We start from the raw sequence: 27,167 nt of genomic DNA, 5'->3' as shown, positions 1-27,167 counted from the left end.
AGGAGAAAGCACACAAATTATTCACAATACCTGTGTCCGCATGGCCTGAGTTCTGTGTCAGCTATTTCATCACAGCAAAGAGTGCAGCAATTTTCTCGGATGCTCACTTGCTTTAACAAGGCCAAGCGCCTATGTCTGAAGATGAAAAATGAGGACGACAAAAATTGCACACAACTGATTCACCAATGCAGTATTTAAAAAAATTATTGCATGGCGTCACACATTCACATCAAATGTATGCACATAATCACCTTGTGTAAAGATGAATCTCACTTTAATCTCTGTAAACAAATATGCACAGCTGTGAATACTTCACTGATTTCATCTTTAATTAAGGCCACTGTTGAACACATATTCTGCATAGCTACAAGTTTATTCTACCGAACATATTAATTCCTGGCATCTGGAAAATCCAGATTGCTCATATAATAAAATACAAGGCCACCAAGAAAGAAATTTCTGCTCCATGTGGTTGAAGAAGAGGAGCTAGCCAGAACAGCAAATGATCTACCCCTCTTCCACCCCCGCTTTCTTTGGAAAACTACAACATATCAGCACTTATGCAAAAAAGCCTAAATCTCGGAAGGTGGCTAAGTTACACTGAATGAATTAGATCCATGCATAACTTGCAGAATCCAGCTCAAATTTTGCCCCCCGCCCCCAGAACATCTGTTGGAACTACATTTTCTACTCTACTCTTTCAAGTTCCCTTATCTAAAAGCCACATGGCAAACAGCTCTGAGGTTGACTGATTTGTTGCAGCACAGATTTGGCTCCTGACACATCTTCAAAAGTACAAAAACTTCACAGCATTTCCTGTGCCTTCAGACATGTCAGCTCCTATAAAGCCCATTTGTTTTTTATTTTTATCATCCCAGCTCTTCAATTTCGTGCCTTGACAAGTAGAAAACATTACCTTGGTAAAATGATTTTCTCTTCTGCTGTCAGGAAGGCATAATCATTAAAGGTGCTAAATTTAGCTGATGGTGGATATTTGAATGGTTTTCCTCCAAAGTTAAACTCACACTGCTGGTAAGACATGAAACTAGCTGCAGCAAAAAAGCCAGACCTGTAAAGTTGGAGAATGTCAGAGAACACCCATGCAAGGCAACCTGGCTGGCCCACTTTGCTCCTCCTATTGTTAAACCGAGAAATACTTGTGACGCGTCTATCACCCAATGCAACAGAAACTCATGTTAGGCCTCTAGTGCTGGAGAGGGAAACCTGACCAATCAGCACCCTATTTGGGGATGGAAGCTCCCCAAAGCGTCCATCAAACATCTGGAGGACCACCACTCCACTCTACTGGACGATTCTACAGGTCTTTTCCAAGCCTAATAGGACTGACTAGTTGAAATTAATGGATCGCAGAGTCTTTCTTCTGTCTTTGCTGCCCCCTTGCATCCTCAACTCGTGGCTGGAACTCCATGCTTTCCCTCCTCATTCTCCCAGACCCTAGCATCTCAGCCCATGGCCTGATCTGTCCCCCCGCTCCTTTTCATGTTTTTGTGCATCCCACATCAGTGCCCATCTTGCTTCTAAGTCCTCCCTCTCCACACCTCTTTCCTATCCCTCCGTAATGACTTTGCAAACCCCACCTTCCTGTAGCCTTTTCAAAACTGCCTGCCTTGGCTGTGCTCCCCCTTTGGTCCAGCTTTTCTTTCCTCCGTATCTTCAACACAACTACACTGCCTGTTTTCTGCCCTTTCCCCCAACAATCTCCGGGACTGACATTCCTTATTTCTAGTACCTTCATCCCACCCAGGCTTCCAGACTGCAGCCCCACCCTAGATTTTAATTAATCCTGAACAATCTGGCTCTCCGTTTCTTACACCAGCTGTGCAGGTGCCCTTTTGCGGACACGTTCATTCTGAATAGGTCCAGTGTCTGTGGACAACCTGTCAACATTATAGCAACCTGACAAATATCTAATTTCTGTCTTGCAAGCACTGCAAAAATCTTACTCTACTGCAACATTCCCATTGCCCTCAAGAGTACTAGGTACTTACACAGCAGAAGAAAAGACTTGCTTCTCGGCAGGAAGCTGATTTCCATTTAAATAAAAAATCATTTTCTTGTCTTGAAGGTCTAGTAAAAATCCTACTGTGTCACCTTAAGTTGAACACAAGACAAAGACAAAAACCGAACATTTACCAAAGCTGTTACAGATCTGATTAGAACATAAACCAGCTCCTTGTGGCTAATGGGTCAGGCTAAAAAGCTAATGAATGAATGAATGAATGAATGAATGAATGAATAAATAAATGATAAATAAATGTTTCCTGCCACTCCCCCACCCCCATGTAAGCCCCATGGCAAAGCAGCAGCAGCCAGTTTAAGAGCAGATGTGGCAGTTGTGAAAAAGTAACATTCCCTCAAACTCTGGTCCAGACCTTTGAACCAACAAATTTTGCAGAGCATGTTGGCATGTGGACTTAGCCAAAAGGCCTTGTAGCAACAAGCTCAGCTGTGCTTGCATTGTACTGTCACTAAAGTCCATCCCCACTGGATACAGAACAGCCAATGCAGTTCAATAATCCCATTCCGGTTCCTTCTCTCTTTCCCCTTTCTGCTATTTTTAATCCTGCGTATGAAAATCTTGCAATAACCATTCACAGGCCTGATGAAAGTGTTTCCCTGCTCTTGGAATTCAAGGGTCCAGAGACCGTTCTGGGGCAGGGGGGCTCCTCGTCTGCTCCCCTTATCAGCTAGAATTGTGGTTTAGTGTTGCATCCACACCAACATTAACCATGGCGCCGCCTTAATGAAAGCTTGCAAATCGGCTCTGAAACCTGGTTGTGATCAGAATCTGGGTTGGCAGCAACTGGGGTGTTACATCTGTGACAAGAAACTATGGGCAGGGAGTTCCATTTCCAGGGAGCCAGAGCTGCAGCTTCCCCAAGCCATTTTCAGCACTTGCACAAGCCTAAGTATTTAGAAAACTGCAGCGAACTGATTACATTAATGCCTGGGAAGAAAAAATACTGCTCTCCTTTTTAGTCATGCTACCAGGAATCGATGGAGTGACAATTCCACTGACAGGGGACTGTTGAACAGAGCCCCTTTAGGGACAGAAGCAAGGTGCTGTTGTAACCATGCCGCTGGATTTGGCAACTCGAGAGGGAATATCTTTAATGGTAAGATACCGTTCAGGAGGGCTCTAGGATGCTAGGATGCTGCTTGTTGTTGTTGTTGTTAGTTGCAAAGACATGTCCAACCCATCGCGACCCCATGGACACCACTCCTCCAGGCCTTCCGGTCCTCCACCATCCCCGGAGTCCACTCAAGCTCACACCCCAGTGACTCCATCCAGCCACCTCATCCTCTGCTGTCCCCTTCTCCTTTTGCCATCTATTGTTCCCAGCATTAGGCTCTTCTCCAGGGAGTCCTTCCTTCTCATTAGGTGGCCAAAGTGTTTGAGTTTCATCTTTAGTATGTGGCCTTCTAAAGAGCAGTCGGGGTTGATCTCCTCTAGGACTGACCAGTTCGATCGCCTTGCGGTCCAAGGGACTCGCAGGAGTCTCCTCCAGCACCACAATTCAAAGGCCTCAATCCTTCGGCACTCAGCCTTCCTTATGGTCCAGCTTTCACAGCCATACATTGCAACTGGGAAAACCACAGCCTTGACTATATGCACTTTTGTTGGCAGGGAGAAGGAAATGGCAACCCACTCCAGTATCTTTGCCATGAAAACCCCATGGACTGTACCAAAAGGATGCTGCTAGCAGATGCTAAATGGATTCATAAAGGAGCTCTTGGAAGACTCCCAGAATAATTACTCAGCAAAGGCCAAAAGCAAGAACTCATGTAACAAGGCAAGAGGAGTACCTTCCTTCCAGCATGGGTGGGAATGTGGTTTACTTCTGGCATTATACCAGATCAGCTGCCGGCAGCCATCATACGCACAAGAGTATTCATCGTCCCCGATACCATAACCTTCCTTCAGAAAAAACAGAAAGTAGCATTTAATTTTTGGGACAGGACGGAACTAGCAGGAGTCTGTCCCGAAAAGCAGGACAAAGCATCTAGAGACATAAGTTCCTACCAATATATGTTCCCTTTTTAAGAAGCAGAAGAGGAGTTAGCTCAAAGTTAGAAACTGAATGCAGGTCTAAACTTGCTATCTCTAAACTTGCTATCTCTATGGAGACCCCTGAGGTATGACCCCAAATCACACTAGAAAGGCCCAGTTCTATGCCAAGCACCCCGATCTGTCCATAGTCCTGTTCACAAGGCAGCCTTCCTTACCCTTCACCCTCTCAAACCTTTAGTGTGAAGCTTGGATTCTGTTTGGTCCCCTCAATATGGACCTGACCTCCAATAGAACCAGAGGCAGAAGTTTTACTTTACACCTTTCTTGCCCTCAAGCTAGGACACTAGGAATTGGGAACCTGCTCCGTTTTGGATTTAAACTTCCACCCTCAAGTTTGTTAACTTTTGCTCTCTCTTTCTCATGTTTTCTGCTATCTTAACCTTGGTTAAAAAATTGGGAACTCCTGTTTGTTTCATATACTGGCTGAGTTCACATGACATGGAAACAGCTTTGCCCTGCTTTCACAGCACAACGATTTTCCCCTAAATGTACTGGTCAGATGATTGCTTGGTGGTCACAAGGTTAAGGGCCTTTTCAGTGGTGGCCTCCCCACTAACATCTGTCTGGAACCAACCTCAGCAGCCTTTTGCTGCCAGGTTAAGGCTGTCCTTTATTGCAGGGCATTTAATTTATTTTTTGGGGCAAAGCCCCAAAGTTAGCCACTTAAACAGGTGACTGATTAATTCATATAAGCTACTGTAACTTTTCTATCTGCAATATAATTTGGTTTAAAATGTTGAATGATAACTTTTTTATGATGTGTTAATGTTGTTTGTACTTTATGTTGTAGTTTGTGTTGTTGCACACTGCTCCAGCTATTAGGCAGTATAGAAAACAAACAAGGCAACCCAGAAATGCAGCTTCTGTCTTCCCAGGCTGACCATACATCACGGAGGCCCCCATGAGCAAAAACCCTGTTCCTTCCCGATGGACTGCTGTGGCCTGCTCCTAAGTGGTCCACTGCAGACCTGAGGTGGATCTCCTTTTCTCCCTCCCAGGTGTATCTGAACAGCTGCAGTGCTTCCCAGCTGCTCCAGTCCCCACTGAGATTGCTATTCAATGGAAATAAACAGCATGGCCATGGTTCTTCCCCTCTCCCTCTGTGTATTTTTGTGCGCTCTCCCTGTTTCCCAAAGATTGACACATCACTTGGCCAATGGGGATAAAGTGAACAATTACATGTTTATTGGTAGGGAGCTCCGGGCAGTGGAGAGCAAAGGCTATAATGCCCCTTTCAGGGCCGCTCTTGCCAGAGGAGTCTATGGTGTTTCTGTACCAGTAGTAGTAATGCATCCAAGACTACTAGCAAAGCCCTAGTGGAGCATGGAAAGCTGAGAAAAGACTGTTGATTCTCTCTGTAGTTTCAAAAAACTAATGCTGTCACCCAGGAACTCTGGAATTAGGTCCAGACAACACAAATGCTTGCAATACTGCCATATGCATTGCACAGAAACCTGAAACTATCCATAGCATTTCACACATCTGATGAAGATTTCACATTTCACACATCTAAGCCCTGCCAAAGATTACACTTTGCTAATCTAAGATGCCACAAGGCTTGTGTTGTTTTTGAATCATTCAATGCCACTCTGTGAGCTTGAGAGATCAGTGGGGATTAAAATGCAGGGTAAATCTCACCGTTACGTATGGCCTGAGGAGCTGCTGGAAACTGGGCTACTGCTCCCCCTGCAAAGACACTTCACCACCACTGGTCTGAGGAAGACTCCACAGAGGGCGTTCTCCCTTGGTCTCTACTAAGAATGTGGAAGAGCAGGGGCCAGAGAGCCGTTTCCAGGTCAAGTGATTGCACGAGCAGGTGCCGCAGAGACACGCTGGCTCTCAGCTACGGCTTGGTCTCATAGTGGAGAATGCCAGAGGAGACCCTCCCACAATTATATTCGACAGGCAGGTTCCAATGGGAAAGTCACTTACATGATTGAGAAACTTGCTGTCTTTGGTAGCCCATCCAATCTGCATCACTCCAGAAGTAATGACCGTGACTTCATAATACCAAACTCCAGAATCTACACAGAAGGTACATCGGACACTTTCAAAAGATGAGGCGTCGCATCGAGCCTGGCAAACAAAAAGTGAAATACAATCATGCACCCAGCAGGGATGAGAAGGACTCGGCACTGCAGGAGGGCAGGGTTAAGCACACACGGGCATTATCAGGAACACTGTGGAGCTGGTGAGCAGAATTAACTGTTGCTATTTTATGTTTAACACGCTACTGGAGCAACTGAATCTTGTATGCTCTCAAATTCTGTTGATGGAGCGAGCTACTATGTGTAAACCTCATGCAGGGTTTACACATAGTTTACTAATTTCAGGGTTACCAACCTATAGCATTCACTCCCCAAAGAGGTCCGCCTGGCACCGTCGTTACTGGTTTTTCAGCGCCAGGTAAAGACCTTTTTATTTAAACATCATTTTAATTGTTAAAACATATGATCTGGCCAGGGCAACTTCTTCTTCCTTCTCTTTCTCCTCCTATATTTTTATTTACTTAATTTATACTGATAATTTTAATCTTATATTTGTAAACCAATGTATTTTTTGTATTTTGTATTTAATGGTAATTTATTATGTGCTATTGTATTTCATTGTATTTTATCGTGTTGTAAGCTGCCCCGAGGTTTCGGCAAGGGGCGGCATAGAAATGTTATAATAATAATAATAATAGTAATAATAATAATAATAATAATATGTGTAAACTGACTTCTGTGCCTAGAGAAGCGTGAATTCTGCCACGGAATAAAATTATGTAGAAGAGCTCTAAATCAACCTTTCGCAGTCTAGCTATGTTGGACTAGAACATGCTGGCTAGAGCTGATGGGAGTTGTAGCCCAGAACATCTGGAAAGCACCAGGCTGGGGGAACGCTGATCTAGATACTTTTTGATTACTGTTTCCCCCCTTTATTATCGTCTTATTGAAATATATAAATGCTATACAATATAATAGGCATAGTTTGGGAGATTCAACTTCTTCAAAACCCAGCAGCCAGGCTTTTGATTGATTCACCTCAATGCAACCATGTTACACCAATTCTGAAAGAATGAAATTTGCTCCCTATGCTACACCAAAGCCCTAAATGGTCTGCAGCCCCAAATACCTGAAGGGCTGCTTGCCCTGCTCATTTTACCTGCTCATCTTCGAATGGTGAGAGAGACATTCACCATGAACTTGCCAAGAAGCAGGCCTTCTCAGTGTCATGCCCCCAATATTGCTTCTGGCATTGAATTTGGTGCTTGAATGGAAAGAGGTCTGAGGGCCCAGGCTTAAGAACTCTGGTTCGTCGGGAATAAACATAAGCCATAATTGATTACGGTAACGGAGCATTAGTGCTGTTTTGCCATGGGGAGTCTGTGAGAAAAACATCACTTTCCAGTAACAGGTGAATGCTTTATGAGAAACACCATTTTAAGCAATAAACAGAGTTGGAAACTGGGGTGCCTTGGAGGAGGGCCCACTGGACCCCCCCCCCCCATGCTTGGCTTTTATATTTGCAGATACAGTACTAGCTTGGGGCTTTCTAGATTAAGCAAATTAACAAATGAATGAAGGCAAGTAAGGGGGGCATGATATGGATGCTTACAGCTATTCAAAATGTGCAGATCACAGAGTGAGAGATGTTTTAATTCCTCTCTAATAATATCAGACCCAGTGGAGTCATCCAATGAAGCTGAGCAAGACAAACCTCTCAGTTGTTTGCATGCATCTTGACATGTTTAATAATCCCCTTCTTGACCTCTAAAGGAGGGGATTTTATCTGTGCCTCTTCAGATCTGACAATCATATTTTTAAGAACCCTATTAAAATCCCTAATTCATATCCTTCACCTTTGCCATTTCCAAATATTCCTTTATTAAACAAATCATGTGAAAATCAGCTTGGCCTGAGTTACGACTATACAAATTGCAAAGTTATAAAAGTACACGGAGCCCTTTCCTCTGAAAGAAATCAAAGCCAGACAGTGCTATTGCTGTTGAGGGAAATGAAAAGCGCACAATACTATTTTAGGATTAAAAATACACACACACAAAAACATACCTCCAGCCCATGCGGTGAGATCTTAAGGTATTCACTGACATCATTACTATTCAACATGGCCTTAATGTTAGTCAAGTCAACCTTCTCATATGTAAACTGTCTGCCTTCCTTCAAAACTGAAAAAAAAGGGGGATGCATTTAACAAGTATAATCTGCTATGATGTAGAATGCAAGAACTGGCAATCCAGCAGTGTGCAACGGTGGCCCCCCAGATGTTTTCACCTTCAGTGTCCCTCGGCCTTAGCCAGCATGGCCAATGGTAAGGTGTGATGGGAGCAGCAGGCCCAAAACTCTGCAGGGCCAAAAGCTGCCTCCCCCGGGGGGGATAAACGTCTGTTGTTTATGCAGAGAACCATGTCCAATCGTGGCCCTCCTTAGACTAGCCTTCCCCAGCCTTGTCCCTTCCAGACATGTTTGGACCACAACACCCAGAATTCCCAGGCAATGGCCCTGCTGGATGGGAATTCTGGGAGTTGTGGTCCAGATGCCTCTGAAAGCCCCTAGGTGGGGGAAGGCTGTGCTAGACTGTAACCCCTATCATTCCCAGTCAGCACTGGCCATGCTCACTGAGGATGGGAGGAATGGTCCAACACAGCTGGGTGGCAATAGGCTGAGCAAGGTATACAGTCAACGCTCTGCACCCCTCCAAACTATACCTGAACTTTGAGAGAAGAGAAGTGACAGAGACTAGCGATGCTACAGGTGCTGGCATTCCTCCAGGGACTTTAGCCCAGCTGTCCTCCAGCTGACAGGCTGCAGCAATCCCTTGTAGGTTCTTGCTAGCTGGAATTTAGCAAGGAATGCAAATGCAAAGGAGGTAGGCTCGGTACCACAGGAACACGACAAACCTCTCTTGGTGTACACACTAAAGAAGTGAAATGCAAAAGCATCCTCAGACAGCTCTGGGGAGGCTTTGTCTCCTTTGCAACATCTGTACAGTGATTTATTATTAAATATTATCCACACACTGAAGGCCACTGCACCAGCACTCAAAACAGTGCTATGCAAATTTCAAAGGAAGCATCTAAAGACTGAGTGCCATGTCACATGCTTTTCTATTTGTGTCATTCAGTTCAAGGGGAGGGTTGAACAGGGGGAGCAAAGGGGTTGACTGGAAAAGAAGCCTTGCTCACTGCCGCCCAGTAAGCCCTGCTGGGCAAAGAGCCTGGTATTTAACCATTTAAAAAGTCCTGAGCTCGGGAATCTCACGTTTTAAATGTTCCAATCTGAATAAAACATTAGAAGTTATACAAAAGTTAGCAAAAGCCATGGCTGCACTCCATTTTCAGACTAGATGTTGTACACTGCAAATGGGAAGTTTTATAGATGGCACCGTTTAATTTTCAGAATACCCAGGAGGGGCGAGAGGTATGCAGGAGGACAAATAGGTAGCTGCTGATCAGGCTTGGACACTCATTGGGAAAAGAAGCCCTGGTGGCTTCTTTCTCCTGCCTCAGCCACCAATTTTCTTCATGGCACATGGCTTCAAAACTATGGCAAGGTGTGTGGTGGGAGTGACTCTGAAACCGTCCCTGCTGTGTAGCGCGGCACGGATCGTAACTGGTATGTGCATGGGGACGGGGGAAAAGGCACGCATCGCTGTTTCTTTTCCCTGTGCTTATTCAAACCTCGTCACTGGGAACCTATGCTAAATTATACGCCTCTTCAGTAAAAGGACTACGCTCTGCCGCAGATTTCCCCAACAGGATTTGCGGGGTACAAGGCCCAGGAGAGCTAGCTGGGAGATTATGAGAACTGCAGCCAAATACACCTGGAAAGCAGGAGGCTGCGGAAGATAGCCTCACTCTGAGACACTGCCCACAGGTTTCCATTCATTCATTCATTCATTCATTCATTGCAATGCTACAATGAGATACTGCCCCATCCCCAGGGTGGCTAATGCCACGGAAGATGACCAATCAGTGGGATATTACACCATCAGAAAAGCATACCACAAGCAATAAATTTCTGTTTCAGGAAAAATACACAACTGGAGCACACCAGTGCAACCTCAGTAAGAGGAGGCAGTGGAAACCGTGAACCCCAGTGAAACAGAGGAAAGCTTCACAGACCTCTGCAAAAGCACCACTGACTCGTGCTGCTTAAGTTTCCTGGAGGAAAGCATTACATTCCATCATGTCAAAAGTCCTGCTCCTTGTACCAGTCAAGATGACATCAGATCGAGCTGCCTTGAAGAGCAGGGCTCCACAGGAAGATTCATGCCAGAGGCAGAGTGCCCAGGATGGTTCATAATCCTGCCGTTTCGGGCTTACAAAATTAAAACTAGCCCTTTAATTGGCACCCAGAAAATTACTGGAAGCCAAAGCATGTGTGTTTGTATGTTCTTGAAGATCTACTCTGATCAGGGCTGCTGCGTTTGAAGCCAAAGGGTTCATCTCTAAGAAAAAGGAGCATGGTTTCCCCCTTTCGATGGCCTCTTCGGCCTTAAGGTGTTACGCAGCATCCAAATTCTCCTCAAAGGCTAGATGCTTGACTCACAGTAAGCAGTGATGCAAAGACGATTCAAGTGTTGGGAGAACATGCTGCCATCTTGCTTCTACAGCAATATGGTTGCCACTTTCCGTGAATGCTCCCGCACCACACCTGATAACATCTGCAATGCCCACCTGGGCACTATAAGTTAGTAAGTTGCCTAACTAGACAATTCACCTGGAGAACTGGGCTACAGTCTCACACTGACGATTACCCTTCTAAAGGGACGGCAAAATAAAGCCAATGAAAGATCTGACTAGCAGCATGAATAATGTTCCCACGAGCCCATTTCCTTCCCTCTTGCTTGGCACAGGAGTGCACTTTTCAACAATGCTAGGCAGGATGACTGTTTGGGTCACATATTCCCACAGCAAGTTGCATCTACACAAGATGAGTAACTCGCTTGCCTCCTTCTCACTCCTTGTTTGGTGGTCTCAGAGCCGATGCACACAGGGACAAAAGGAAACTGAAACACTGAGAAGTGAGACCAGACGCAACTTTCTCTGGGGTCTCTGAGCATATGGCGGGTGTCAGATGACCTGCCCCATCTGAGCAATGCTGCCTCTAAGCTCAGTGGTCCCACTTCAGCAGTGGAATAGGCAGAGACACCGACTACAGACCTAGGTGTGTGACACATTAGCTCTCTCCTAGCAGCCTAGAAATCTGAAAGCTACCATACCTGTGACGCAATACATGCTGCATCGTTAAATGTTTGCTCAAAAGCCAAATAAAACATGACATTTTGGGGGGAAAAACAGGCACTTAACTAAGGCAAAAACAACAGAGGCTTACTTACATAGATTGTCTAAACTCCACTGGGCACAGAATCCTACTTGGCGTTTTAAGTAGTCCGGGTTATCAGTCCATTTCTCTAACAAGACAAGTTGGTCACTGATGCACGTATCAGAAACTGTCATTTTATTTTCACCTAGAGTTGGGACATGCAATGAGAATGCTTCATCTGTGTAAAGCTAGCCAGGCAAAGTAGAACAATTTTAAACAATAAAATGGTAAAGCAATCAAGACAACTCACATGGTAAAACAATTACTTACTTGTTTGTGCAAACTTTTCCAGTGCTATTAGTGCAAAAAGCATTACTGTTGGGTGGGACTGAAACTCCTAAGATAAAAAAGAGAATTAGTGGATCCAATGTTCTCCCTAAGCTGCCTTCAAATCAACAAACTTTCGCTGATCTGACCGACATTTGAGGGGGGGGGGCATTTGCATTACCACAACACTTTTTTTTAAACACATCACATGTAATCTAAGGAGAAGGTTTATTTCAGAAATCCATGCACCAACACTCGGAGCAAGAATTTCCTATAAGGAAAACCAAGCTGTTCTGGAGAGAAATTCATCTATCTTAGCAAATTAGCCCCTTCCAACCTTGGTTCAAGAGAATTGCGTGGTGCTATCTGAACCAAGCCAGAGACGGGACAAGATTAGGCATATTTAAGGATTCAAATATTTCTCTCGTGGTTTCAAATGGGGCAGAACACACAACCATGCTCCATTTGAAATCACGGGGGTAAGCACACATTCACTGATATTATTTAAATTGTCCAACTTTCATGCATGTCTTGTTTCTGACTCCCAGGCTGATTCATGCAAATTCCCTCAGTGGAGTGACTCAGCCCAGCTTTAGTCTTTCACAAAATTCAGAGCAAATTTCCAGTTCCATTACTGCTCAGACTGCACAAATCTCCCATTTGCCCAGAACAAGCAGCAGCTGTAAATGCTAATGAGAACTGGGTGCAAGGCAAGCAGCAAAACAAGATTTGGAGAATCCGAGCAGATGAGATGTTCAAGATGCAGAGATGTTTGACCAGCTGTTAAGATCAGCAGGGGCGGTCCTGCTTATTACTTTCAGAGAATGAGAACTACAGGGGGCAAATGCTAAGGTTCTACCAGTTGGATTTCCTGCCTGGGACGTTTGCTAATCTATAAACTCTCTTTAGTTTGCAGAAGCATCTTTTTTTCATTTTCAAAGATTTTCCCACAAAATTAAATGTCCCATCTGCTACTAGCTCCCCCCCCCCCCAATCTCTTTTTTTTACAAAAAAATGTAATGGTTTTACAATGTTGGTCCTATTACTTATGGAATGCGCTCCCCAGAGAAGTCTGCCTGGCGCCGTCGTTATTTGTTTTTCGGCGCCAGGCCAAGACCTTTTTATTTAAATGTTATTTTAATCGATTGTTAAATTATTTATTGCTTTTATCTACCTCCAGGATGTTTCCGATTCTGTATATTTTTGTATATTGTTATTTATTTGATTGGAAGCTGCCCCGAGGCTTATGCCAATGGGACGGCATACAAGATTCCCAAATAAAAAAATAATAAAATAAAAATTACACTAGTTTTTGGATGGTACACTTTTGAGTATTTTGAAAAAATAAAGAGACTGGTAAATGTGTAACTGCATGCAACATGAAGGTGTCTGGGTGAAAGGTCATCTGTTCCACCTGAGAGCTACGGACCTCCCCCTATTTCTGTGCATTTCTTTAACTCACGTCCTGGCACTGAAAAACAACAGAGGTTTGACCCTGCATTGTCAGCCCTTTCCTACTGAGTCATAGCAGAATGAAATCAAGGAACACTCCGCCCTCTGATACTGACACAGAAAAGCAAAACCGTTTTAAAAGGAACAGCTCAGAATACTGATTTATTTTGATACTCACCAAGCTCTGCAGCAAGTACTCCAAGATTCCTTGGCTGAGTAAACCTACACTTGCAGGGCCTGTAAGAAGACTAAAAATGAAACACATGCATCGAAGCTGCTGCACCACTTTCTTTAAAAGCCACTTTCAAAGAGCCACCTGTACTACACTGATTGCCCTGCTGCCTTGCTTTATGGGAGGAAATTACATGCCAGTTGTTCTCAAACGCTTAAGAGGGGGCCAAAAAGTTAGATTCCACAGGGCAGCTGCCAACATGGCATGAAAGTAATTGCTGATGCCATACTGTTAGAAGCACTCTGTCAGTCTCGGGCGTACTGGATGCAGATCTTGGTTAGCTCGGGCAGCTATCTATTGTTCTAGTGAAGAGAGAGCATCCAGAGAGAATCCTCAGAGGGGAAGAACGCACCTTTTACGGGAAAGGGCAGCAGAAGGGCCAAGTGTGTACAGCCAAGTTACTCTCCATGACAGTCAAACAGTCCAGCAGATGGCACAACCTGGCACAACTTTCATAGGAGAACCTCTCCCTCCCAGTCATCCCAGCATACACATGCGCATATTTTTACAAGTTACTTCTGTGCAGAAACGTATTGGAGCTTTACACACTGAGACATATGATGGCTAATCCCATGCAATATATTTACTACTGTGGACTGAGGAGAGGCCAGAGGGAAGGCAGCAAGCAGAGGCAGAAGTGAACAGAAGAGGGGCTGAGCTGACAGCTCTTGCAATTACACAAATATTTACGAGCACCTCTTACCTGCAAGTTTTTCTGCCAAGCAGCCCAGTACTGCGGTTGTGTTCCGATGTTTTGCAGGATGACAGGCATCCTGGCGAGCAACAGCTCCATTTAAACTTAGTATTTCTGTCAACTTCTGCAGCGCATCCTAAAAATAAAAAAGAACGTGCTACTGAATGGCAGAACGTCAGGAGACATCTGCTCATCCCAATGCAGAATCATGGGCTCATCTCCAATATATTCCAATTAGAATTTACATAATGTGTTGTTTCAGGTAATTACAATTCTAACTGCTGGAAAAAATAAACCAGGTGCCCGTGTGGCTTAATGCTATCTGCATTAAGCATCAATATGTATCCAGTGAACTTTGAGAGCCAGAAACATTTCACTTGTGGTCACAAGATTTTAAAGAAGTCAGGAAATAATTCCAGACTCACACAATTCCAGGCTACTGGCTGTAGTTCCCTATCTGTGCCATGAAAAAATAGCCAGGTGCAAAGCAAAGCACCATTCACTGTAAAGAGTGACCCTGGTTTGGAGCTATGCTATTGAAATCTGGAATGAGCAACTAAGGAATTCATACTACAATTCTTGGATGGGAAGATGCTCAGCAAAGGATGTTTCAGGAATGTTACTCTTTTAGAAAGTAACTTTTTAAGGGATTTACTAAAAAGATGATCGCAAGCATGAGGGACACTTATCCCTTCCCAGCATCCCGGCACGGATGCTGCTTTGCGCCGAGTCCCACTCACAGAAATGTCACCATGGCTTTGGATACTGAAAGCTAAGCAAAAGAACTGGATTTCTATTGCTATGTAACTGACGTAAACCTCCTGCAGCATGCTTAAGCAGATGTCTATCACCAATTTATGAGCAGACACAAGGCCTTCAAATTCCGCAGCAATTCCTTTGGATAAGCACACCTGGAGTCGTATCCAGTGTAATCCTACTTAGAGAGAACCTATCAAGGAATGGAACCTGTTAGTCATGACTAAGTGCTCTTAATTTCAATGAACCCAAGTTTGATCAACATGTGGAAATGACCCAGGTTTTTCATCTTGTAAGATGCAAGCATGCTGAGAAACATGATCATTCGGGAGGTTCTGCATACGTTTTTTAGAATCTGTTTAACATTTGAGTTCAATAGAGAGGCAGGGTTTTTTTTAATACCACTTTTTGGTGTCACGTTTAACCCATTAATAGTTGGTTAAACTACGCATATTGCAGGAAAGAATTCTCATTGATTCCCACTGTCATGGTATGAAATATGTTTCACAATTAATATGGACACTGTTTATGGGCATAAAGTCTATATTGACAATATACAAAATTTGTAAAAATAAACACCACTGCAAAATGGCAAAGTCCACATGATTTCAGAAGACATCAATCAAAGACTTACAGCCTGCAGATAAACTAGTGCTAAATTAGCAGGATAATTCTTTAAAGTTTTTTTTAAAATTCTATGTAAATAAAAGAAATATAATAATTTTTATCTTCTTTACATAGCAAGGGGAGGAGAGGAAGGGAAAGAAAGAGAGCATAATTAGGAGGAATGATGATAAATGTGGCTTCAATTTTATCAGGAAAGCTTTTTGTTCAATGATTTTCAGCTTTGCTCTGAACCTTTTATCTTGGACATTAAGTTGATGCAAGATTCACATACATCTGCTCTGCTGAAGCAACATTGATACAGACATCATGACTCATTTGTGCTATCTGCAATGTTAAAGAAGTGTCTATATCTGAGGCTGCTAAATGCTGTTGACATTAGACCACCAATTACAATGTATTTACTTGGCTTACTTTTGTTGGCAATGGGCACTCATCCAGTAGTAAAGTTATAACAGCTGGCCCCAGGGGATCTTCTAATGGAATAACTCTAATTAAGGATTGGACAACTTCCAGCCAGCCTTCATCTGTCAACCACAGAACAGAAGCAACTATCTCAGAGACGCAACCAGAGATGGAGACAGTCATCATAAAAACTGATCGCAAGTATGACGGCAGTAGCATTTTAACCATCCTTTGCTACATCTCATTTCAGCCATATTCTAAGATGTTAAATGCCATGGTTGTAGGAAAAAGCAGCTCCTGGAGATGGGGCAGATGGTTATTCACTGAGACAAGCTAACACGTTTTTCCTCCCCATTGTATTCTCACCACAACCTCCCTGTAAGACTGGTTAGTCTGAGAGTCTGTGACTGGCCCAAAGTCACCTGGTGAGCTTCCGGATGGAGTGGCAACTAGCACCCATTGGCTTGGGCTGATGGGAGCTGTAATCCAAAATATCTGGAGGGCACCAGGTTACCTGCCACCCCCAAGTCACTCTTAGATTATGTCCTTCAGAACTCTCCTATTTGGAGCTTTCTAGTTCTTCTAAGGAGTCCAGTGTTTAACAGGTAGAAGCAGACTTGGAAGAGTCTCAAGGCAGATACGTCGGCCTCAACTGGATGACCACTGCAACTTTTCCAAATTACACACCTGCACACAGCTTGCTGTCTTATCTGAAACCAGGCAGCACTGCTTGTTGGAGGGCAAATGACCCTCAAACCATTCATAGCTACTTCTTGGTTGTTTTCCCCTCCAACAAGCTATGCTGTTCAGCTTCTAGTGATGTGGCAAGCTATACTTGGGTAGGTGATTAGCCAAACGATGCCTTCGACCTGCTTAAATTAGCTCTTGTGGCTTGTTTAAACCACAGTGGTCATGCAAACCAGGCTGTTTGGGGCACTCCTCTATTCTGCTTCAAGACACATTGGTCTTTAATTATAATTTCCCCTTAATTTGATGGCAAAGTGCATAGCTGTTCCCTTAGCTATTCCAAAGCCTATTCAATGGTTCATTGTAAAACCCAAATAAGCTGTTTAGCCTGAGCCTAGTAGGAGCTGGCAGCCTGGTTTCGCAACAGCATATCTCATAAATTTTGCCAGGTTAGGCAGGTACACATATTAAAGCAATTAACATTTTACCAAGCTCATTGTCAAAGAGTGATATTCGTAGGCAATTACTGTAAATTGCCTGAACCCCAGGAAAGAAACATGCCATGCAACTTTAAACGGCTTTTCAGAGCTAACTGGTTTCTCATCGTATCATAAGTGGAATGCCACACAAGAGTATGAAGATACCTGTTTCAGCCATTTCATGCAAAGTCATCATTGAATAAGGAGGTTCCTGATCACTGAGGAGAACAGAACAAGAAAAAAGAGAAGTGATAAATCAATCTACCAGTACATACTGGACAGATAATCAACAATCTGGATACGTAAGTGTGCTACCGCTAGCAAAGTCCCACATCTACCACAGAAAGTATTCATTCTCCATAGTATCCATCTGCCTATCAGAATTTTTATCCCACCCTTCCTCCAAAGGGCTAAAAAAGCATGCAGTCCACTTTAATCCATGGGACAACCCTATGGAGTTACTTAGCCCCCTCCCCTGGTTTACCAGTTGCCTCTTTAATCACCCCCACTGCTCTCCGTAACCCAGGTCTCCTGGCTTCCTAGTCCACTGCATTATTTCCAACCACACCCAGGGTCAGTCCTGATTACACCCCCCCCGTTTTTTTGCTGCCACCCACAACCCCCACCCCTTTATCAGGCAGCAACAATGGGGTTTGCCTGTCCCTCCCTTCCTAAAGAAGCTGCCAGACACAGGGCTGTTTCAATGAGTGGCACAGAATAGCTCAGCCTCCCGTAACATTTTGGATTGAAGCTCCCTGCATTCCTGACTGTTGGCTATGCTGCCTGGAGCTGAAGTTATACTGGACCAAGGGACTAACAATCACAGATCTGCAAGCACAGAAGAATGTACCTGAAGAGATAGACTGTTACTGGTATGAATGCCTGGTGTAGTATCGCTATCAGCTTGGGATTATTTTTGGTTTAGAATGTGTAGCTTTTCAAGAAGCAGCTGGATTGACCTCTACACCAAAACGAAAAGCAGAGCCATCTGTTTTTTGTAGAGAAGTGGCACACTGGAAGATAGTTCAGAGGGGCCGGCAGAGAATGTAAGGTGTGCCTTAAAGCCTTCTACAGTCCTTACATCTGTAAATACTGTGGCATTTGTGAGCCACCCCGAGGCTTTGGCGAATGGGGCGGCCTAGAAGTTCCGGAAGGACAGAAAGAAGGAAAGAAAGATAGATTACCCGTCCTCTGCCAAATTACAAAGGGAATTTTATACAATGTGGAGGGGACAGAAGTATTGTGATGGTCTGGCCTGCTGGAGTGAAAATGACAACAAAGCACCTGACATGGCATGAAAAATCTCTTATTGCACATGGCAGGCATGCGCTAGAGCACTGTTGCAATCAGCCCTGAACACCAGAATTCAATAAGCAGAAGCTTTTATTTGTCCCATTTCGTTAAGAAATGTTTAGGCTGCCTTCTGGCCAGGGGCTTTCCACTTGCTCTCAGAGAATTAAAATCCACCTATTTATGGGATATGCAGCATTCAGGATAGCTTACAATGCCGCAACATTCCGGAACAGAGATGGGTGCCACAGATAAAACCATCTAAAAAGTATGAGGATCTGAGATTAAGCGCGTCGACTTGGCAAGCCACACATCTGCTGGAATATGTCTTGGCTAGAAGCGAGAAGAAAGAACACAGAACTGGGGTCAAGGGCAGTTCCCCAGGGGAGCACCACAACCCATGTGTGGCTATGGAGAAACCCCTCTCCTGCATTGCAGCCAATTCAGCCTCAGATTGCAGAACTCAGACAGTGGACAAGGATCGATGGGAAGGGATCATTTTTTAGGTCCCCTGGGTGCAAGTAATGTGGGGCTTCAAAGGTCACTGCTAACATTTTGCCCCAGGACACAAACAGGCAGCTGGTATAATATGCTTCCATGGACAAGCATCCCCTAACATCTTCACTGCTGCGGAGTGCTTCACAGCAGACCGAATGCAAAGGAAAACGAAACTGACCGCACGAATGCAGAATGTTCTAAGTATTTCCATGGTGCTTGGACAGAAATGGAGGTCTATGCTCACAGGCTAAAATCCAGAAAGCACTGCCATCAATGAAGCAAGAAAGACAGCAATTCTCTGTGCAAAGCAAAAGATAAACTGCCTTGCTTAGGGTGGCCTGTTACACATCAACTTACATTAAGTACAAACGCAAAAGAAGAGAAACTGCAGAAGGGGGGGGGGGGGGGAAGAGGAACAGGCCAGTCTCAAAGGATGATAGATGTAGTGCAAACCTGAGTGCAACTGATTCCAGAATATGTATATTGAGATCCATCTGGGCACCACAATTCAAGCTTTACTCCTCCTCCCGCCCAATCCCTTGCCTTGTGCCTTTTTAGACTCTACGTCTGAGAGCAGGCACTGTCTAATTATCGATTCTTGTGAACTTCTCTGGGAGCCTTTTGACTGAAGAGAGGAATAAAAATGCTTTGAATAAGCAATAAGTAAATCACAATCAAAGGACAATAGACGTCACCCTCCATGGGTATAGGATGTTTGGAAGTACTGAATGATAGAGGGCAGAGAAGGAAGAAAACACAAGATGCTCAATGCCTTCACGATACGTGTCCTTTTGCAGCCTTGGAGGGTTGTGTTGAGGGAAATCATAAAACTTTCCATTTCACATATAATTCAGCGGTTAACAATACTGAGCCTCCTGCAGCCAACGGACATAATGTGTGTGTTTTACAGAAAGCTCCACAGGGAGGATGGTGCGCAAAACCCTGCTCAGTCACAACACACATTGAAAGGCCTGAGAGGAGGCACAGCATAGCCCACCTCACAGGACTGCTGTGCAGACAAAAAAGGATAATCTGAACTCTACTTTGAGGTCCTCTAAGCACAAGATTCAAGTGGGTTGACCTGCTACTGCAGTTTACCCAAGGATACTAAGAAAATGTATTTTCTGGGGGAAGCTGCACCTGCTATTCTGTACAAGTGGGATAGTCACTGATTTTCCTCTTTGTGCGTTGTGTGTGAGAAAAGCAGCAAAGGTCATTCTCCCTAGTCAACGGAGAAGAGCACCAGAGAAGCATTTTATAGCTGAAGTCCAATCCAGAAAAGCCACAAATGGCTGACAAGTTAGAGGCATATGCCTTCCATTTTGCCCAGAAACAACGTCAACTTCGTCCTCATCTTCTTGTTGTTGTTGTATAAAAGCCACTCCATTAGTTCTCTGGGCAGCCATTACAATAAAAATCCATAATAGCATTAATAAAATAATAGTTAAAAGTTATAATAAACACACACAATGAGATACAATATATACAATCAAGAAAATGTAAATTAATAAAATTAATTAATAAAATTAAAACTAAAACCAGTGCCATCCATAGTGTAAGTAGTGCCACAGGAGTGGCCAAAGAGAAAGGTTAGGTTTTTGTCAGGTGCCTAAAACTCAATAGATTAGGTGCCTGACAAATCTCTGATGAAAACGTGTGGCCACAGAAACTTATGTTTGCTTGGGGAGGGCAACTTGGCACATGGAAGGCTGAGCACCCTCCACACCCCCCGGCCAAGTTTCTTCCTCTGGCCAAGTCAAAAAAAATATTACAGAGCTAGAAAAGGTGCAGAAAAGAGTAAACACAAGGAGCAAAGGCTGAAGCAACCCTGCTGTGAAAAAGGTTACAATTTGGGGGGCTTTGGGGATGAGAAAAAAGCCTTTGTCAGGCGGGGATAGTCTGTGAAAGCTTATGACAAAATGGACGTGGTCGTCTTTGACACGCTGCAACACACTTTGTTCTCACGTCACAGAGCTGACCGAGACTGTACAAAGGAGTCTGGAGGAGGAAGACACGTTCTGGCCAGCAGTGCTCATCAGAAAGAACTTACTTGTCCACCAGTGTTCTGATGACAGCCAATGTGTCCAGTACTAATCCGTCTACATTGTGTTTCTTCCTCCTGGGTTCGTGGGGCCCCCGTCCCCGCCGGGGGGGCCGCACTGGATCCCTCAAATGGCTCCTTGTTTCTGGCACAGGCACTCGGCTGTTCTCTGCCTGGCGACTCCTGGGTTCTGCGTTGTCTTCGGCGCCACTGTCTTCCCGACAAACGCAGGAGTTGCCCATACTGACAGCCCCTAAGTTCTGCAGCAAACAGGCAAGGTGCTGTTCAAGGGTCAGCCGCAAACCTTGGACAAGGCTTCTGCTCGCATAGAACACAACCAAAGCGACGACAATCATCTAGACAGTTTTAAAAACAATGTTTTTGGGATGCTGAATTGCAGCCTTTGCATTATACAAGTTTGTAATGGGCACGGACATACAATGGTTGGTTTAGTTTCTGACATCATCACTGGAGATACTCATTGGGCATCCAAAAGGAGGTCTAAAGGGAAAGAAAGAAGACCATCAATTTACAAGTGAACTGCAACACCGTATTATGGAGCCAGCCAGCAGTTTCCCCTTGGGCATAACTTCCTGCCCTAAACACACCAATAATCATTACTCAGAAGGAAAGCTTGCAGCTAGATTCCAGCAAATGTTCTGCCTGCTTAATCCAAATCTGCTTGAATCTCCAGCATTCAGTGCCTTGTCATGATTTTTCCCAGGTTCAGACACTTCTAATCATCAGTTGTTCCCCTCAACTTTTACCCACTCTGAAGCATGCGAAGGTCTGAGTTATCCAACTACCAGGGGGTGCAGGGTGTTCGAAGGAAGGAAGGAAGGACGGAAGGACAGAAGGACGGAAGGAAGGAAGGAAGGGATCCAACAATCAGAATTATTGAACATCAGTGCTGGTCCCTGATTTTATATGATTATATACCCCAAGAACATTGTTTGAAAATAAGTATCTTTAGATCATTCTGCAGCTCAGTGCCAAAGGCAGAATTGTATATTCTTAGAGACTGAAACATCTGCCAATGATCTTCATTAATGTTTCACATCCAATGGGCCATCTACTCCAGGGAAACCAGCCAAACCAATTAGAGCTCCATATCCCCCTAATAATTTACTAGAAGAATGCAAGCTGCCTGCTAAAATGCAGCATCATTTCAAATCACATGATTTCCAAGTTTCTTTTAGAATCATGATGATTCCACCCAGGATATTATTGTCAGAAATTGATTAGGATGCTGTGTTCTATTTTATTTTTAGTTTTACTGTTAAACAAGGCTATATAGCAAGGGGACAGCATACAAAAACTTTAAACAAACAAACAAACAAACAAACTGTCCCGAGACCTCATTAAGGGGCGGTCTAAAAAAAGTTTCAAATAAATAAATAAATATTAAGTAAATGAGCTAGTGACACTAGGGTTCTCGGAAAATGATGTGGAGCTTATCATTCTTCGTCTGCCAAACTACTCTTTCCTGAAAAAGAAGTACTACACAAGCTGCAAAGACAAAGATAAGTATCCCACATGACTGCACAGAAAATGTGCAAATGTTAAGGTCTAGAATTCCCAGTCACAAGCAAATTATTTGTGCATCAACCACCTTCCAGTGCACAGCATGCTTCTCACGTCATTTTGGCCGCCAATTCCTGTGTTACAGCATGTCACAGCAGCAAAGAAACAAACTCTGCAAATATTAACAGTCGATATGTTCAGGACAGAAAGTAAAATTAAGTGACTCTTTCAAGACAAAGTTCTTGTCCTTTTTGCATACGCAGAACCATATCAACCTACAAAGGACAACCTTTACATTCCAATTTACTTTGCTTTGTCTTATATATACCATATATCCTCCAAAGGGAGCCATCACCAACAAGGTCCTCTCCCATACTGCCATTGTACAAGCTTCCTTTAAAGCAGGCACTTGGAAAAGAGCCTCAGATGATGATTACACCATACTGGTACAGTTAGCATAAAGCAAAACAGAACAATCCTTAAAGTCCCCCCCCCCATAACACTGGTTTATCAAAGGTAACATTGGGATGAGTATACATTGGTATTGGATGGGATATAAATGTTATAAATAAATAAATATAACCAAAAGCAATGTTCTCACGTGTTCCTTAAAGAACTCTGGAAAAATGGTGTTTCCCTCTAGCCTACCAGTCCGTAATATTAAGGACTTTCAATATATAAGAATATGGAGTTAAATTTTATAATGCTATATTACTGTAGTTCCCAATAAAGTGTCCAGCCTCAACACATGTAACTGGGCTTAACCCAATGACTGTAATGGGCCTTGCTTCCAAGAAGGCAGTCACAGAATCACACTGCATGGATCATAAGAATTATGGACAAAACTAGACACGTGAAACGTGTCATTTCCTTTAAATAAAAAGCAATGTATCTGCGTAAACATGGCCATCTCAAGTAACTTTCTCTATTCAGAAACAGTTTCTGAAAGATCAGTTGACTCCAGTCTAGATTTATCTACATGCTTTTCAGAGCTCTGAGCATTTCACAGACGGCAGAGCAGAAATGGAAGGAAGGCAAGTCTGATGGACCACAAAGGTCCAGTCACGTCTACACATTGTATAGCAGGAACTGTTCCGGAAACCCAAGGTTGCTTCTGATGCAAAGTGGCAAGGAGAAGTGGCCAGACTGGTTGATGTATGTGTATGTGAGTGCATAACCGATTTCTCACCTACAACCTTTCTTCTGCAATCCCTTCCACATAACTGTCTTGTTCTTGACAAGGTTCTCGGTTGACAGTTCACTGCATTTCCATCAAGCAGCAGGGGGAAAAGGAGAACCAACATTTGTAGCCAATCTACTACAGAAACCCCTGCTCCCAATTCTCAGATGATGACACAAGTATCACTCACAGGTAGAAATGTCTGAGCATTTGTTTCAGCTTATTGTTGATCAGGATTTATTCAGCTTGTATCTTCGGGACTGAATACATAATTGGATATAATCTGCAGTCAAAATACCTGCTTTTTTCAAGTTTGCACAAATTTGGAAATCAAAAGCAGTGGATTCAACAGCATGTGTACTTTTGAAAAAGGTACACAAATGTACTTTGTGTACCTTTTTCAAGGGAGAAGAATCCATATATTTTAAAGATGCACATAACAGATGGGTGCTAAAATATGGATTAAAACAGGCATGGATTTTCATGTAAAAGAAAAAAAAATCTTGCGACACGATACCGACTAGAGTTGAAAATGAGATGGATTTGGTAAGCTCAAGATTTGCATTTCCATACTCACAAGTCTAAAAGGACTAGCAGGACTTAGCTTAGAGAAACCTTCTAGCTGGAATCTACAAATAGGGAGGATATTCAAATTAGCTGAACAAAGATAAGCAAACCTGACATAATTTGCTTGCTCTGACACAGAATCCAAATCCTGTGAGGGCTGACTTATGAAAGAGCCAGCATTTCTTCAACTGCTACTTCGTGTTAGGAAAAAACCATGCACACACATTGGAAGCACTAATACTGATAAATTTAAAATAGAACCACAAGGGCTCCGACTACCAAGTTTCTTTCAGCTGCTATCTCTTAACCACTGCAAATATATTTAGCAAAGTGTTTGCCAACTGATTACATCAGGCACAAATTCTTGCAGCAAGAGTTCTATTTTTGTAGGCTCCAGGGACATCACTGGGCATAAACTCCAGGATCTTTTGACACCTGATACTCTTCTTTTCCTCAGCACAGAAGATACACATTGTTTCTACTATAAGTTTGCTTAAGGAAATGTAAGGACTTTAAAACATATTTTCCAGAAAGGACCCAACCTCTCAGGAACGCTAGCAATTAATTGCTGCTCTTTGTTTGAAAATTCAGTCTCAAAATGCACATTTTGCCTTAGCAATAGCCCTGAAACACAAAACATATATAAAAAGCTGTTGGCCTCTTGTACTGACAAATTTCTATAGGCAGCTTCTTAGCTAAACCAGATTTCTATCCTAGCAGCTCATACAATATGGCTACAGACCCTCCCTGCTAGGGGATATAGTCTATCCCTTCCACCCCCACAAAAAAATAAAAATAAATAAATCCTTCGGCCAAACACTGCAGCAGAGAAGGTGAGCTAGGAACAGTCTTGAAAGGGTTTTGGTTCAGTTGTGTGTACAATCAGTAGTGAAGGAATCAATGATTCACAGCCTTGGATATTTTGTTACACGCAGCCATAAACACCTCGGAGTGGAAAAAAAGTGTCTGCCCAGTCTGAATTCTAGCCAAGACGCTAAAGCCAAATACAGGGCTTTTGATTTCAACCATCGAGGCACTCCTCTTTCTAGTCTTCACTTGCAGTGAGTAACTTCCAAAGAACCAAACCTGGAAGGTTGTTATAGAGTTCGGCTTGCATTCCAGAGTACAAACCCTGTCAGTTTGTGCTAAGAGAACAAGAGTGTCTACTTGTGAATCAGACCTTAAATTCTGAAGGACTAGAACACCTATCATGCTGTGCCAGGGGTTTCTTAGATTTTAGCATCAGGCTTGGTCAAATCAGAAAGTGTTTAGCTATTCTGAAAACTGCATAGGTTTGTTTAAAAAACAAACACAAATGCATAATTGTTTAAAAAAAACAAATATGGATACACAAAAACAAAGGCACAATTTTCTAAGCACTGATTTGCAATTGCTTCTTATGTATCTGATCTGTACCCTGCCTTTCTACCATAATAATGCTACTCAAGGAGATTTACAAGCACAGTTAAAATTACAATTGATTAAAACAAAACCAATATGGTTAAATGCATGGAAAGTATAATGTTTATTTATTTATTTAAAACTTTTATATGCTGTCCTTTATGTATAACATCTCAGGACAGCTTACAACAATTAAAATCAGAGTCCAATAAAACAATCAATATCACAATATAATAAAATATATAACCAATAAAATAAATCAAATCAAAACAGACTGTTGAAACCATTAAAATAGTAATTTTTAAAATAACGCTTGAATAAAAAGGTTTTGACAAGTTGTGGCACGTTCTCATTTTGTAACTGTTTGCATAACGTTTCCACAAATTTCATTTTAAACACACAATTACCCGTATGGACAAACTACTATTCATTTGCTTTCTGGCTAAGAACACTGTGGCCTTTATATTACACAGTCAGCCGTTCAAGTCTCCCTCTGCAGAAGGAAGAGGGGACACGAATAGTGAGTGTGCGAACAATTTTTCATGCCTTCTCGGCATCAGGGCTATCTACAATCAAAGTGCAGCACATAATCTCACCAGGGCTGCCAAAGAGGAATGTATCTGCAAGCATGTGATTGCAGGGGGCTTATTAACCTCTGTCTGGAGATGGAGTGACATAGAGAGGTGAGCAGAAATAAGGAATGAGCTAGCGGGGCCCTTTGCACTGCATAAAAGCACTTGATTGTTTAGCTCAGTGAGGCTACGGGGTTTTCAAGGAACACACAGCCAATATTTTGAACATGCACACTTTCCAATCTGGCACTGATGCGTTACATAAGGGCTGCTAATGTTGTGTTTCAGGGCTATGCAAGGATTGTTTAACGCCCGCAAAACCCACACTCGCTGGGTTTGCACAACATGACAACCCCAGAAGAGGGGCTAAGCATTCAATTTGTAGCCTCCATGTGGCATGGCTTGTCATGGGCTACGGAAGCCACAATGAGCGGTGGCGTGTCATCTGAACCAAGTGGTTTGAATGACTTACAAGCCACTGGGGGGGGGGGGGGGGATACATCCTCTGAACTCCACACCAATTCCAGCACTTCTAACCCCCCTCCCCATTTACCCCCAGCTTGTACCCTTGGCCAGAACAATAAAACTCACTGCCATTCTCACCAAGCATCTCAAGCTGTGGGTTTTCCCCAGGCTCCTGCAGTGCCAGGATGAGAGTGGGATTGCTTATGGGCAATGTGGCTCTCTCCAGCATTGGCAGAAGGTTCCCCAGCACGCCAGCTCCCCACCCCGTTTAGCCATTGACATCCTGCTTCCCTCAGTGCTTGGTTCTCCTGCAGCATCCCTCACAGGAAGACAAAGTGGAAAAAGAGGAGGGACACTTCGTCTGGCACAGGAAAATTTTACCCACACTGCATGGATAAAATTTCGGGGTGGGGTGGGGGTTAATGTGTCTTGCAACACGCCCAGCCAGCCATTAGGTAGCATACATTGTTCATCAACGATACAGGCAGAGCATTTCCCAGTACTATGTTTTTCCATGAAAAAAACTACAGTTAAGAAGTTCATTGGTAACACTGAATGGATGCCAAGTTCATATGCATACAGTAGCAGCAAGCTTGGCAGTTTTAAAAT

At 43.5% G+C, this 27,167-nt stretch overlaps 1 protein-coding gene across 7 annotated transcripts in view; it reads right to left on the bottom strand.

Moving 5' to 3' along the window:
- Nucleotides 1-27,167, bottom strand: part of RSPRY1 (ring finger and SPRY domain containing 1) — a 35,578-nt gene that overhangs the window by 2,341 nt on the left and 6,070 nt on the right. For 6 of the 7 annotated variants that reach the window (XM_044434038.1, XM_044434036.1, XM_044434034.1 and 3 more), the window contains 13 exons: nt 20,859-21,350; nt 17,186-17,238; nt 15,864-15,976; nt 14,079-14,205; nt 13,322-13,380; nt 11,695-11,761; nt 11,438-11,569; nt 8,149-8,264; nt 6,026-6,169; nt 3,829-3,940; nt 2,010-2,112; nt 917-1,069; nt 31-135 (listed from right to left, as the gene is read on the bottom strand). In XM_044434038.1, the coding sequence (XP_044289973.1) occupies nt 31-135; nt 917-1,069; nt 2,010-2,112; nt 3,829-3,940; nt 6,026-6,169; nt 8,149-8,264; nt 11,438-11,569; nt 11,695-11,761; nt 13,322-13,380; nt 14,079-14,205; nt 15,864-15,976; nt 17,186-17,238; nt 20,859-21,205 (1,631 nt within the window). In that variant the 5' untranslated portion in view covers nt 21,206-21,350. Of the gene's footprint in view, nt 1-30; nt 136-259; nt 282-916; nt 1,070-2,009; nt 2,113-3,828; nt 3,941-6,025; nt 6,170-8,148; nt 8,265-11,437; nt 11,570-11,694; nt 11,762-13,321; nt 13,381-14,078; nt 14,206-15,863; nt 15,977-17,185; nt 17,239-20,858; nt 21,351-27,167 lie in introns of those variants that run through there. The other variant, XM_044434040.1, reaches the window with a different exon arrangement.

The sequence above is a fragment of the Varanus komodoensis genome, unplaced genomic scaffold (genome assembly GCF_004798865.1).
Source record: "Varanus komodoensis strain SLA01 unplaced genomic scaffold, ASM479886v1 scaffold27, whole genome shotgun sequence".
Lineage (NCBI taxonomy): Eukaryota > Metazoa > Chordata > Lepidosauria > Squamata > Varanidae > Varanus > Varanus komodoensis.
The sequence above is the reverse complement of the archived record's forward strand: the minus strand, read 5'-3'. Positions and strand labels throughout refer to the sequence as shown.